This window comes from Branchiostoma belcheri, unplaced genomic scaffold (assembly GCF_001625305.1).
Source record: "Branchiostoma belcheri isolate BF01 breed outbred unplaced genomic scaffold, Haploidv18h27 scaffold22, whole genome shotgun sequence".
NCBI classification, from domain to species: Eukaryota; Metazoa; Chordata; class Leptocardii; order Amphioxiformes; family Branchiostomatidae; genus Branchiostoma; species Branchiostoma belcheri.
In genome coordinates, this window is record NW_017803713.1 from 3,418,546 (window position 1) to 3,432,604 (window position 14,059).

At 40.6% G+C, this 14,059-nt stretch overlaps 2 protein-coding genes across 2 annotated transcripts; one reads left to right on the forward strand and one right to left on the reverse strand.

Annotated features, from left to right (window-relative positions):
* Positions 1 to 493: 493 nt before the first annotated feature.
* On the reverse strand, positions 494 to 4,479 carry LOC109470199 (transmembrane and ubiquitin-like domain-containing protein 1). Its single transcript, XM_019769024.1, has 3 exons — positions 4,298 to 4,479; positions 2,225 to 3,013; positions 494 to 1,125 (listed from the first exon to the last, which is right to left on the reverse strand). The coding sequence occupies exons 2-3, from the start codon at positions 2,986 to 2,988 to the stop codon at positions 705 to 707; spliced, it is 1,185 nt and encodes a 394-aa protein (XP_019624583.1). The 5' UTR covers positions 2,989 to 3,013; positions 4,298 to 4,479; the 3' UTR covers positions 494 to 704.
* A 48-nt stretch (positions 4,480 to 4,527) lies between these two features.
* On the forward strand, positions 4,528 to 13,330 carry LOC109470230 (kelch-like protein 40). Its single transcript, XM_019769076.1, has 8 exons — positions 4,528 to 4,689; positions 5,759 to 5,944; positions 6,792 to 7,889; positions 8,510 to 8,641; positions 9,251 to 9,353; positions 10,673 to 10,854; positions 11,494 to 11,640; positions 12,964 to 13,330. The coding sequence occupies exons 2-8, from the start codon at positions 5,778 to 5,780 to the stop codon at positions 13,085 to 13,087; spliced, it is 1,953 nt and encodes a 650-aa protein (XP_019624635.1). The 5' UTR covers positions 4,528 to 4,689; positions 5,759 to 5,777; the 3' UTR covers positions 13,088 to 13,330.
* Positions 13,331 to 14,059: the final 729 nt, after the last annotated feature.

The following is a 14,059-nucleotide window of genomic DNA, read 5'->3' on the forward strand; positions in this document are numbered from 1 at the left end:
TCAAGTGCACTGTGAACCAAGTAACAGAGCACTGTGAACCATGTCACACCTTTAGTGCACAATGCCCAAGTAACATCTAGCGTCAGTGCACAGTGAACCAGTCAGAATTGCCCTGATGAAGATGACAGCCGGTCATCAAAACGTCGGCTCATGAAAAATGAATGGTTGTGATCTAAGAACTTTGCTATTCATTTCGTTTACCAACCTGATGAAGAAATTATTTACGGAAAGGAGAAATATGGCAAATTGTCCATAGAGCAGTGAACCCACTCTCATGAAGCCTTTTAGTCATGTAGGATACATCTGTAATTGTCTAAAACAGTAAAAGTGATTTCTTTTTAAGACATACATTGCAGGTGAACTTTTCAAACAATCCCCTACACAGACAACTGAACCACGAACAAAAACCTGAACTAAAACATTGATCAAGTCTGACAGAATTTTCTCTAAGGAACAGGTACTCTACCATTAACTGTTTTACCATATTTTGTGAATTTAGTTCATCCAGAAATAAATAACATCCATATTCTCTTCCTCTTCTTTGACAATTGAACAAAAATGTGTGATGCAATAACTTGAAACTGTCTCTTTACATCACTAGCTGTAGGATTCCATGTTGAGAAGTTTACAACTGACAATACAATTTCTACTTGTGGATAAAAATTGCAAGAATCTTCACCTCAAAAAGACTTCAGGTTTTCTTGTTACTCCTGGCCATTGACAGGCTGTAACCTTTCACCTCCATGACCTCTTGACCCTTGAACTTCATCCCTGTCAGTACGGTACAAGGCTATGACCCCCAGGAGGAACAGTAAGGTCACCGCCGCCAGGGCTATGCTGGTCGTCTGATTGAACAGATGTGGGTACTGAAGCTTGACGTACCATACCAGTGATACGATTAGTCCGAACAGCGGCGTGACAAAGTTCCCGATGTCCAGGGCTTCCGTCTCGGGCAGGAGTTCCACGGTGCTCTGTGAAGGCGAGCTCTCGTGCGTTACCTGGCAGTGAACCACACAGTTGTTGTTGAGTCCGTAGGACGACAGCGTGTGGTTCTCAACTAGGACCTGCCCGTGGTAGATGAAGCGGACGAGATGGTCGGCCTGCACCTCCTCGTGAAAGAAACGCCTGTGAGAGACCATCATGTCAATATTACTGCTGGTCCATTCAAATTACAAATACTGTACAAATGAAAAAATTAGCTCTTCTAAGTGTCAAAATAACAATAAAACATTTGTTGCAGTAAACTTCTACACTTCTGTAGAATTTGGGCTCATATTTTCAATCAAATATTTTACTATATTTCATGTGCACCCAAATTTTTCAGTGCTTTAATAATGATCTGGATACTGTGGAGACTTGCACCTATGGCCCTGCATATTAAGAGTTCGAAATACCCATGTGCAATGTGCAAAATACATATGATTTTCAAGATTTGCACAAAAAAATATTTCCAAAGTGCAATTTTGCACCTAGAGGGGGAGGGGGGCGTTGCAATCAATGAACCAAATATTAGCTTATAACCATGCGTTATTTTTACAAGCAGAATATTTTACTTTGTCATATCATGCATGATAGTCAAGGGAAACAAAGACTAGTATGCAAAATAAAAACAATTTATTGCTCTAAGAATGTTGGTAAATTTTCTTTATGTGCCATATGAAATGTTTTTAATTTCAGGAAGTTGTTTGTGACATGTGGAAAGCGGGTCAGGGGTTGGGGAGTTACTAGCAGTGCCCTGGAAAGCTATTTAGCTAATGCCAAGAAATGCAACAATTTTTCTTTTGATAATTTTCTTCTTGTTTCAAAGCTTTGCATTTTTAAGTTTTTTTCTTAAAAGTTGAAACATCATGCAAATAACATAAACTAGGAAGGTCAGTTTAATTCATTGTGGGCTTACTGGGAGTACATGATTTTTGCAGGATCCTTCCACTGAGTCACATGGAAAAGAAATTATATACCACAAACCAGCTTGAAAACGGTTGTCGACCCGGACTAAATATAATTTTGCACATTAATTTTTAAAATTGCACCTAAAAATTTTTGCCAATGTTCAATTTTGCATGTACATGTACCTGAAAAAAGTATTCAAGCCCTGATAATTCAATAATCTGTATACCGTGCGGAATTGCACCTATAGCCCTGCATATTGTAATAAATGTACCACAAAAACTGATACTTTGACTTTGAACTGTTTCGTACATGTGCAATTGTACACTTGACCTACCGTCTGAACTCTGATATTGTCTCCTCTGGTTTGGCGTACACAACTCGTTCCTGGTCGTTGAGGAACTTTAGTCGGATGGCGATTTCCCCCTCCCCTGGCTCAATCTGCTCCTGACCTCTCACTCCTGCCCCCAGCAGAGGGTCATGACCCACGGATGACCCCGTTTCACTGTTGGTGCGGGTGCAGGCATTGCGACCAGTCGCAGACTTAGAATCACCCGTTTTGTCTGAAGTAGTGTTTGTAGGCAAATTCGAGTTCTCACAAGTCTTTGCATCTTCTGTGGGGGCCTCTGTTTCATCTGGGGGCTCGGAATTCTGGGAATGATCTGTGGGACTACTGGATTGCACTGGATCAGAGGACCCTTCCAAGGCATCATGGGATTTGTCATTACCCTCCTGTGAGTTTCCTTCCACTGCATCATGGGAAGCGTCAGATGTAGAGTTCCCAGACTGCTCGTCTGCTTGTATGTTCTCCATACTCCCCTGTGCAGGTGCTTCAGGTGGCTCCACATGCCCAGCTACATTCTCCGCTCTCAGGGGCACATTTTGCACATCGCTAGTCCTGCCTTCTGTTGCCATGGTAGCCGTTTCCCCGACGACGCCTTGTATTCTCTCGTGTAGGGTCTGGAGATGGCCGACCCTGTCGGTGGGGATGGGCCGCTCGGCGACGTACGTAGAGAACCAGGCGGCAGTGAGCGTTACGGCGATGACGAGAACCGCCACGATCAGCGTGATCTCGTCATCCACTCCCTCGATCAGCGCCATGGTGGACAGATCTTCTCTTGTACACCTGAGGAAAATTAGAACAGTTAAACGGTGGGAATACCCTGCTGGATAGAGTTGTAATTGCACAGACAGTGTTGACAGTGTGGCCTAGGAAAAAAATGTTGTGTTTCCTGTTTCAGTCCTGAAAACATTAAGGTCAGTATACGTACTAAGTAGGTCTATCTAGGGATCATCTTTTTTTTCTTCTTCTTCTTTTTTTAACTTTCGCGATCTCTAGTGATTTACAATACAGTTTAACAAAGTAAAACTTGCATGAGCATACTTCTATTTTCAATTTTTTGTCAATGTTGGAACTTGGAAAACTGATTGTACAACGTTTCTTCACTCAGGTGTCAGATCATGGAGCTAGAGAAGGTTGATCAGCGCGAAAAATTTTCGTCCCTTGCAGGGGTCCCCCCAAAAAAAGGCTAGGGTCTGCAGTTTTCTCTAGGGTCGGTCGGGAAACAGGAAACACATTTTTTTCCTAAGCCTGAACAAGACTTGACTGAATGAGTACTGCATGAAGTACGAGGATTGTGATGTGGGTGACATTTATTACATGACAGTATTTAAAGCTTTCTTCACCTACATTCATTGTAAAGGTGTCCTCGAAATAAGAAAAACGACAAATGAAGTAGCATACATCTCTACATGATTCATAAGTATTACTATTACTGAGAAGTAATAAAAATCAAATTAAGCCTGCTGCCATGGATAAGACATGATCAGATGTTGTCGCTGTTGTAGGGTTCTTCTCCACTTGCAGCCTTGTAATGTGTATTATTAAAGGGCTTACGTTATATACTAGTACTACAGTGAGAATTCAAAGTCAATCAAACCCAAGCCCAGATCAGATGAACATCTAAAGGGCTGCTCAAATAACATATAAGATTGATTGATTGATATACTCTTCGTTCGGTACTACTACTACTACATGTAGTGTTTCCAATTAAAATCTACACATGACGGTTTAAAGATCATGCCTGGAAATTTATCATAGTCATACGGAGTATTTTGTTGTGCATGGGTGACCCACATTCAAAATAACCTGTTTATTGTTATATCCCCACATGTAACGTTACATAACAAAAAAATCCCAGTCATCTGAAGCACATCGAAAACATTTTGATCACCTTTATCCCCACTGATAACGATTATTCTGACTATAAAGGATATCTTACGCCGGACACGACGTTGGCATTCTTTGTCTGACCCTTAGTAGTGGTAAGAATTTTCTGACGTACCCGGCTTTTAGCCCATAGCCAATTTTGGCCAAAGACATCTCGAAAGAAAATCCGCCCATACTTACCACAGCAGCTAGGCAGCAGCGAGTTCTCTCCAACACGGGCAGTTCACATCAGTTTGTTTTGAAAAATAACGTGGATGTACAGAAGAAAAGAGAAATGTTGGATGGAATGAAGAAATCAAGAAAAGCTGTTTGGTGACACGACGCCCAGTTCGACAACCCGGAAGTGAACGGTGGAATCGAAAAAAAAAACCCTTCCCATCATGCATTTCACAACCACTGCGCCACCTTGCGAGGTTTTTAAAAATTGCAGGTCTCATATCTGAACTTCCGCACTTCTGACAGCCAGAAAATGTTACCGCTCCAAATAAAGTGATGCCACTGCATTCAACCCAAAATAGCCCAGCTCAAATGTCGGGCGGGCTGCTTTCTGCTGAACACTGCCCGATAATCAGGTAAGAATCGTCTTGTTGAAGACTTACTACCTTCTGTGGGTTGCTTTGTTCGTTGAGATAGGTTGTCGCCAACTGGAGTACAACTTCAAGTTGCGTACAATTCGTACAATGTAGATTGGTGCGTGTGACGCTATATCATACATGCAAGTTATATATGCATTGTCTATTCAATACTCAAATGTTTCATTATTCTTTTGACATCGCTACAGCATGGCTGTAATGATTATACGTACTATATAAACACTGTGTGAGCTCAACTGAAAGCTTCGCTCAACTTATAACATTGAATCATATTTGACTTATAACGTTATATGTGTAAATATGGTTGCTCAAATTAACAATTATGTAACGTATTTCCCCTGCATGACAATAACCTGATAGGGCTCTGTAGATTAAACCGATTAAACTACTTATAATAAGTTAGATGTAACATCTATGTCACTTGCATCTGTTACCATTTCATCTGACTTCATTGTGGCTGTCACATGCATATGTGAGGGCCTGTGTGCCTTTTTTTGTAAGGCACCTTTTAGTCCTTGTAATCTGTAGGAAGTCACTCCAAATTGAACGTGTCAGTAGTTCATAATCAGTACATTTGCTGTAATGCTTGACTGTTCGTAAATCAGCTATAATCAGCGATGAAAATTTTACGTAATTTGTAATCACTTTATATATATCCCCCACGCAGGCCCTCATGTGTGTGTGTTGGTTTTACTAGATCACTCTGAGCCATTGCCATGGATACCAGGATCCTGCAGTTTGTAATCAGTTACTGTGATTATCAGCTGTAAATGCCTACTAGTAACTGTTCGTAATCAGCTACTAGTATAATCAGCAATGAAAATTTTGTGTAATTCGTAATCACTACTACCCCCATGCAGGCCCTTGTGTGTTTTGGTTTTACTAGATCACCCTGAGCCATTGCCATGCGGATACCAGGACCCTGGAGCTGCTGCAGCACCTAACTGTTCATAATCAGCTATAATCAGCAATGAAAATTTTACGTAATTCATTAAACCACTACCCCCCCCCCCCATGCAGGCCCTCATATGTGTGTTGGTTTGCCTAGATCACCCTGAGCTGTTGCCATGGATACCAGGACCCTGGAGCTGCTGCAGCACCAGTCATGTGACCTGTTGGAGGGTCTGAAGCAGCTGTTGGATGATGGGATACTGACAGACGTCACACTGCGGGTGCAGACATGGAGGTTCGCCTGTCATCGTGTCGTGCTGGCAGCCAGTAGCCCATACTTCAGGTACAAACGTGATAGCGTAGTGGTAGAGCATTCGACTATGAACTGGGGAGACCCGGGTTCGATCCCGAGTCGTATCCGGGACATGTCTGGACATGTGCCCCGAGGCGACGTTGTGTCCTTGGGAAACACACTTTACACGACTTTCCTCACTTCACCCAGGTGTGAATGGGTTGCTTGAATTACTTGCTGTGGCCTAATGTCAGAACGTAGGGGCATCACAACATAGGGGTATCAGAACATATTAAGGGATATCAGAACATCTATTCTGCTATGTAACTATTCAGCCTTAAGTTTAATATATAAATTGCCCTTTGGTGCCATGGTACGTAACACACCAGCCACTTGATACCCATACACTCCATGCAATTCTTGCTAAGGCCACAGCAAGTAATTTTTATGGGTGACATCATCACGCACATTAATTTTTGCCTGATTTTGGAAAAAAATAAAAATTTTGTTGCCTTCTGACAGTGATAACCATCCCGAAAATGGTTAAAGATGTCTGTTACCATGCCGGAAGGTGGATGGAAGATAAATATGAAGAGAGGAGACAAGAAAAGGCTCTGAATCGAGAGTCTGATTTAATGTTTTGTTTCTTACTTTATGCAGTGATATGTGATGCTGGCTGTGTATATGTGATGTTCCCACTGAATCAAAACCATTTGTACATTGATTCAGTCAAAATTTTAAAATGTAGGAGCCGCCTTGTTTTTTTTTCGCCCGCTGGTATTAGATTTGGAGTCTGCGGAGGATGTGATCCATAAAATTTATTGCTGTGGCCTAAGATTTTATTTCATAAGTTGCTGAGTACAGCAGCCTTTCTAATGTGACTCTGTTCTTTATACAGGGCAATGTTTGCACATGACCTGGAGGAGAGCAGACAAAAGGTCATCACCCTGCAGGACATTGACCCCATGGCACTAGGGACGATCATCCTGTACATGTACACCTCCAAACTGTACATAACAGAGGACAACGTTCAAGACTTACTGGTCACGGCCAACATACTGGGTATATCCCGTGTTTACAGTGCCTGCGTACAGTTCATGTTGTCTCATATAACAGTAAACAACTGTTGTGGCGTCTTCCAGTTCGGAAGCTGGCTGAACATCGAAGACTTAATCAAGAAGGCGAAAGAGTGCATCTCTGACGGGTACCCTGAAGTTTGTAAGGGGGCGGAGTTTGTGAACCTGCCTCTGTCCTGTTTGATTGACATTCTGTCAGACGATAGTTTGAATGTTGAGGAGGAGGAGACTGTGTATGAAAGCGTCATGGCTTGGGTCAGACATGACCCTGCTACTAGGGGTCATCACCTTGGCAATTTACTCAAAGATGTCCGTCTGGCCATTATTCCCACGGAATACTTTGAAAAGGTCATTGCCAAGGACAAGTTGGTTCTAGAGACTGACCTTGGACAACAGCTGATCTTGAAGGTCAAAGAGCATCACAAGAAGGTGGAAGAAAAGAAACAAAGACTCGAACTAGAACATACAGACACAGATGTTTGCGAAAATGATAATATTGAAGGTGCTGACATCTCAGGGACTGACCAAGACCCTCCGAATGAAGATCTAACATTGTGGAACATGTTACCATTTGCAGAACATACATATACGGCCACTAACAATATTCACATTGAACTCAACACTGCAGTAAGATTCGGTATGTATGTTGAAGAATTGTTGTGTTTCATCGATGGGCGAAATCCTCCGACGTACTTCAACCCTGTTCAGCACAAGTTCTACCTGGGGCGTTGCGATGAGGGTGGCGAAATGACGAGACGGAAGTGCCACAACAACGCCGCGATTTGTACGCCGGATAACGAGGTGTTCGTGGCGGGCGGGGTGAACGTGAGACCGGGAGGGTCGCGCCGGGAACAGACTCACTGTGAATCTGACTTCCATGTCTACAATCCACAGGAAGGGGCTTGGATGGAGAGGAAAAGGTGCTAAATAAATGTTTTTATGTTTTAATGTTTAACTACCGCACTCTTTCCCAAATGCTGAGTGCTAGGCATAGAAAGTAGCTATGTAGTACATGTATGTACAATTTTGCTATGACTAGGCTCAGTGTTGAACTCATAACCTACTGAACACTCTGTAACCACTTGGCCATTGCGCTGGCATTGTATAATACATGTATTTTAAGCACTGGGTGCATGTGCACCTTAGTGCATACAAATTTGGAGCTGGAGCTGTGCACCCAATTTTTTTTTTTCTGTGGGTGCACCAGTGCACCCAAACATTTGTAGGTTTATGTAAAGATGTTGATAATATTAGTCACTGTTGTATACAGCATATTCCTAACATCTAAGTGTCAGAAAAATAATAAAACCATTGTTGTTACATTTAGTACTTTTCATTACAAATGAAACAAATAAATTTAGTCCTTGAGTCTACTTAATATATTTTTATATGGTGCACACAAAAATTATTTGTGCACCTAATTTTTTAAGTGCATTCTATTCCCAAAAATGAATTTTGGGGCCTGTTAAGGCAATTAGAATGTTATCAGCTGAAAGACTGAATACTTGTTCTGTTTCCCCTGTTATGTTCTCTCCTGTAGGATGTCCACAGCACGCTGTATGTTCTCTATGGGATGTGCAGGAGGAAAGATCTACGCGGTCGGCGGGCGAGCTCACTTCACATACGCCAAGTGTACCTCCACTGTAGAGGCGTACAGCATACAGAACGACAGGTCTGGAACCTTTTGCTGAGCATTAGTAACAAACTAAACACAACAATCATATATCTGAGGCATAGATATTTTGTTTACTCTATATGGAATTCAGGTAGCATGCTTACATGTAGGCCACACCAATTTAATTTCTTGGTTAACGGATTTACCCGCTTCATTTTTTTCTGATTTGCAAAAAAAAAATAATAATTCAGAATCAAGTGCAGTATGCTCATATTTTGCCCTCAACAGTTGAAAACAGTCCTTTTTTTCCTAGTTGTTACAGATATTCCATTTTTCAATGCAGTGGTATCATTAAGAGTTCAAAATTCATTGTTTAAATTTTGAACCAGCCTGGTGTGTTGACTTCATGGCTCCTATCGTACCATTTGGGGCCATAATACAAATTAATAGGATGCCTTGGCCTGTTTTTATTTTTTTATTTTTTCGCCTGCCCGCTTCATTGTTTTTCTAGAAAAATCCATTAACCATGAAATTAAATTGGTGAGCCTTCAATATTATTTGACAATGGTCAGTATTTCACAGTTTGTTCAATTATACCAATAGTGTGTTTTGTAATTTTCTCCCTCTAAGTTGCATGTTTGTTTGTTTGTTTGTTTGTTTGTACAGCTGGGAGTATGTGATCCCGATGCCATGTAGACTGTGTTCCCATGCAGTCGTCTCAGCTCGAGACAGGATATATGTACTGGGTGGGACAGATGAAAAGGACCAGGTACATGTACATGTATATATCATACTTACAATTGTACATTAGGCCACACCAATTTAATTTGTTGGTTCTCGGATGTTTTAAGAAAAAATATGAAGCAACAGGGCGAAAAAAAAAATAAAAACAGCTCTAAGGCATCCTATTACAGCCACAAATGCTACAATGTTAGCCATGAAGTCAACACAAAAGGCTGGGTTAATAATTTTTTAACAATGAATTTTGAACTTAATCAAACCACTGCATTGATAGATGGAAAAACTGTAACAACTAGGAAGAAAAGGACTTTCCTCAACTGTTGGTGGCAAAATATGAGCATATTTGAGTTGATTCAGAATCAGAATCTTTTCTGGGGGGCATTCAGGAAAAAATGAAGAGGCAAATCCAAGAACCAACAAATCAAATTGGTGGGCCTTTTGTCTCTGTTCTTTTTATCAATTTCTGTGTTGAATTAGAAGTATGCGATCTATAATATCTGCTATCACATAACCAGAGTGTGAATACTGACTACTAGTACAAATACAAAGGCAGCTAAAACTATCTTCGTTGTGTATAGCTAGAGGTTGTTTATACATTATGTTTAGGGCACGTACAGTAACGACTGTGTTACTGTATGTGGGAGATGGGAGCCCATTCCTCTCCTCCTACAATCAAATGTGCAAAGGTTGAGTATAGCAAGTCGTTTGGCGTGATATAGCTAGCTGCCGCCGCGCCGCGTGCCTGCGAAGCTGGTGTGTTACACCGAAGGGCGGTTATACCGGCTTAATACAGATACAGATTCATTTACGTTGTAAACCTAGTATTCCTACACAATGTGTGGAGTGCCATTCCTGAGGACAAAATTTCAAGGCAGGAATCAAACCCATGATCTCTCGATCACTTGTCCTAACTACTTAAGGACGATAACACTAGTACTTGCTTGTATATGAGAAGAAACGTCTAGTTAACTTAACACAAATAACTGTAATTCACTTAAAGTTTATGTTAACTTTGTGGTAGCAAAAGTTCGCGGTCGGAGAAAAATGAAGGTAGTTACAGATCTGAACTACATGTACAATGTATATGGTCACGGTGCCGGTAGGTGTAGAAAAAAGAAAGTCGTTAATTCATTTTTTTGGTTAACGGTCATGATAAGTTTGTGCTATACTGTGACTGCAAAAACTGTGAACATAAAAGTACTGTGAAAAAATCAGGAATTACAGTACCCTGTAAGACTGTTTAACTGCCGTACATGTAGTAGTATGCTTTTTGAATTCACAATCATGCATCCTCCTTCAGATATTCATCAGTTTTAAGCTATTATTATTTTACCATCTGATATTCAGGTTCATGCGTCGACCTTGACCTATGACCCTGAGCGCGAGGTATGGCGTGAACTTGCCCCTATGGGGACGGCGCGGTGTGAGTTCGGAGCGGCGGTGATCGGGGAGGAGATCTACGTGGTCGGCGGGATCTCTCCACAGGGCCTGCTCTGTTCCGTGGAGGTGTACGACATCAGGAGGGACAGGTATGGGACGCTAGGCCACATCAATTTAATTTGTTGTTTCTCGGATTCGCCCTGTCCATTTTTTCCTGACTTACAAAAAAAAAAAAGATTTTAGGTTCTGAATCAACTGCAAATGCTCAATAAAAGACATATTTTGGCCCCAATGGTTTCTTCCTATAAGTTGTTGAAGTTTTCAATATAACATTGCAACTTCGTTTCATGAAATGTTCAAAATATATTGTTTTAATTATAAACCAGCCCGGTATGTTGACTTCGTGGCTCATATCGTAGCATTTCCGGCTATCATGGGGTGCCTTGGCCTGTTTTTTTTTAATTTCACATATTTTTTCTGAAAAAATCCGAGAAACAACAAATTAAATTGGTGTAGGAGAATATTTGCCAGGGGAGTGTGGCCACCTTGTAGGTTTGACTGGCAGCGGGGAAAGAAACTACCTCCCCGCGGCCAGACAGTCCCTTGGCCAATTTAACTCTTTTTTTGCCGAATTCTACGATCCATATTCCCGTAGAAGGGCCTGGTGGAGGCTAGATTTGAACCCAGAACCTTCAGAATCTAATAAGTCAACACCTTGCTACCAGATTTGATACAAAAATGTGAAAACTGATATCATAGTACTGTTAATGTTCTCTCTCTGTCTTCAGATGGCGGTATCTCCCAGACTTTCCCCAGGACAGAAAGTCTGTTAAACTGGCCGTACTCGGGGGTCAGCTGTACGCTTGTGGAGGTCAGGTCATAGTTCATAGGCCACAGGGTACCTGGTCACTACGGAACGCTCATGACCTCTGGAGGTGAGATGAAAAACCATCAGCTAAGTGTTACGTGACACAAAGTTACATATAGTTTGAAAATGCAGCTAGTAACACTCCTCCAGTGTCCTATTAGTAATTAATTTTTTTCTGAATAATTATGTTTGTGCCAAATCAGGTACATTCTAAAGCTCTCATATTTTGGCAGCATTTTACCCCTTAAGGCCACACCAATTTAATATCTTGGCTAACGGATTCGCCTGCTCCATTTTTTTCTGATTTGAAAATAATTCAAAATCAACTGCAAAATGCTCATATTTTGCTCAGAACAGTTGAAAACAGTCCTTTTCTTCCTATTTGTTACAGTTATTCCATCTTTCAATGCAATGGTATCATTAAAAGTTCAAAATTCATTGTTTAAATTTTGAACCAGCCTGGTGTGTTGACTTCATGGCTCCTATCGTACCATTTTGGGCCATAATAGGGTATACGTAGGCCTGTTTTTATTTTTTTTTTTTTTCGCCCGCCCACTCCATTATTTTTCTAGAAAAATCTGTTAACCAAGAAATTAAATTGGTGTGGCCTAATATATTTATTTATTAGGCCACATCAATTTATTTTGTTGTTTCTCTGATTTTTTCAGAAAAAAAAAATGAAGCGACAGGGCGAAATTTAGAAAAAAAAAAGGCCAAGGTATGAATCAGATGATAGCTGGAAATGTTACAATATCAGCGATGAAGAGAACATACCAGGCTGGTTATAATTAATACAATAGATTTTGAACCTTTAATGGAACAAAATTTCATTCTTACATTGTAAAATCTTTAAGAACTGGGAAGAAAATGACCGCTGGGGCCAAAATATGTCTTTTATTGAGCATTTTGCAGTTAATTCAGAACCCCCCCAATTTTTTTTTTTTGCAAATCAGAAAAAAATGGACAGGGCAATCTGAGAAGCAACAAATTAAATTGGTGTGGCCTTATCCATCATTTACTTTCATGTTACATGTACTTTTACCCCCTTATGAATAATAAATCTGCATCTTGTTTAAACTCCAATAACATATACATGTAGAAGATGTGTAAAGATCATATTGTCATGCACACACAACTACTGAGGACATATTTAAAGGTTATCAAGAACAGCATGAAACAAAACAAAAAGGACAGCTGTGAATTCGATAAATTTTATTTTATCCATATTCAGGTGACATTATGAGTTGGCTTCTGAGTGTGAGATGTACCAAAGCTCAACTGTGGCATTGTCTGTTTCTATACGTTCTGTTGTAATGTCTTCTTTTTTCTTCCATGGGGGTTACATCTGCACAATATACAATGACTCACAGATGTTTGCTTGTTCCTACAGGTATGACCGTGGGAATCAGCAATGGGAGTCAGTAGTGGACAGCATCCCCTTCTCTACTACCAGTGTCTGTGTTACCTCCAAAGTCAGCATCAAATATCTCCATACTAAGGAAGAACAAAACTAGTGAAAGATTGACACTGGCAACCAGTCAGCTTTTGTATAAATTCCTTTTTTACTGCTGAATCTTGAAGATGAATGATTACAGAGTTTGAAGTTATGAGTTTGAGGCTCAGATATTTTAAAGTGTTTGGTGTAATTGTCATGTTAGTTCTTTTATGTCTGAATTATGCACACCAGGAATCTTTGTTAGCAAGAATGATCCTCATTTCATACAGGGTCATCACAAATTTGTTAGTCTAAAAAAAAAGAAAATACAATCCATGCTAAGGTAATATTTAAGGGGAAATGACAATCCTGTAACTACTAATGAATGCATGAGTTGGGGCCTACTGTACAGTACATGTATCTACCTGCTTGAATGTACATTGTATACCAGTATTCAGGCCTTCTTTCTTACAACATGTATCTTTACACAGATTCTACATTATACTAAGTTATGCCAGCCCAAAATACCATTTTCTGAATGGTAAATACTTCAAAGCCAACATTGACTCTTTAGTAAAGTACAATGTATATGTACATATAACAGTGTCCAGTTTAATTCCGGAATTCCAGTTTAATTCCGGACTAATTCCCATATCTCAGCAACCTTACGTCTAGATGGGCTAATATTCTAAGATATAGGTAAAAATGATGTAAAAAATACATAGCAGCCATCGGTGACCCCTTGGGAATTAACCCAATTCTGCAGAATTCTGCAGAATTCTGCAGAATTCTGGGAACTGCAGCCAGAATTCTGCTAATTCCCAAGGGGTCACCGATTAATTTTAACAGTGTCCAGTTTAATTCCAGAATTCCAGTTTAATTCCGGACTAATTCCCATATCTCAGCAACCTTACGTCTAGATGGCTCCAGTTCCCAGAATTCTGGCTCCAGTTCCCAGAATTCTGCAGAATTCTGGCTCCAGTTCCCAGAATTCTGCAGAATTCTGCAGAATTGGGTTAATTCCCAAGGGGTCACCGATGGCTGCTACGTA

What these genes read in the sequence shown, in the direction of transcription:
- LOC109470199 (XM_019769024.1), bottom strand. Translation starts at nt 2,988, where the DNA reads ATGGCGCTGATCGAGGGAGTGGATGACGAGATCACGCTGATCGTGGCG. An exon ending in ACAATATCAGAGTTCAGACG is followed by an intron (nt 1,126 to 2,224) that starts GTAGGTCAAGTG and finishes GGTCTCTCACAG; the next exon opens with GCGTTTCTTTCACGAGGAGG.
- LOC109470230 (XM_019769076.1), top strand. Translation starts at nt 5,778, where the DNA reads ATGGATACCAGGACCCTGGAGCTGCTGCAGCACCAGTCATGTGACCTG. An exon ending in GCCAGTAGCCCATACTTCAG is followed by an intron (nt 5,945 to 6,791) that starts GTACAAACGTGA and finishes TTCTTTATACAG; the next exon opens with GGCAATGTTTGCACATGACC. An exon ending in TACGACATCAGGAGGGACAG is followed by an intron (nt 10,855 to 11,493) that starts GTATGGGACGCT and finishes CTCTGTCTTCAG; the next exon opens with ATGGCGGTATCTCCCAGACT.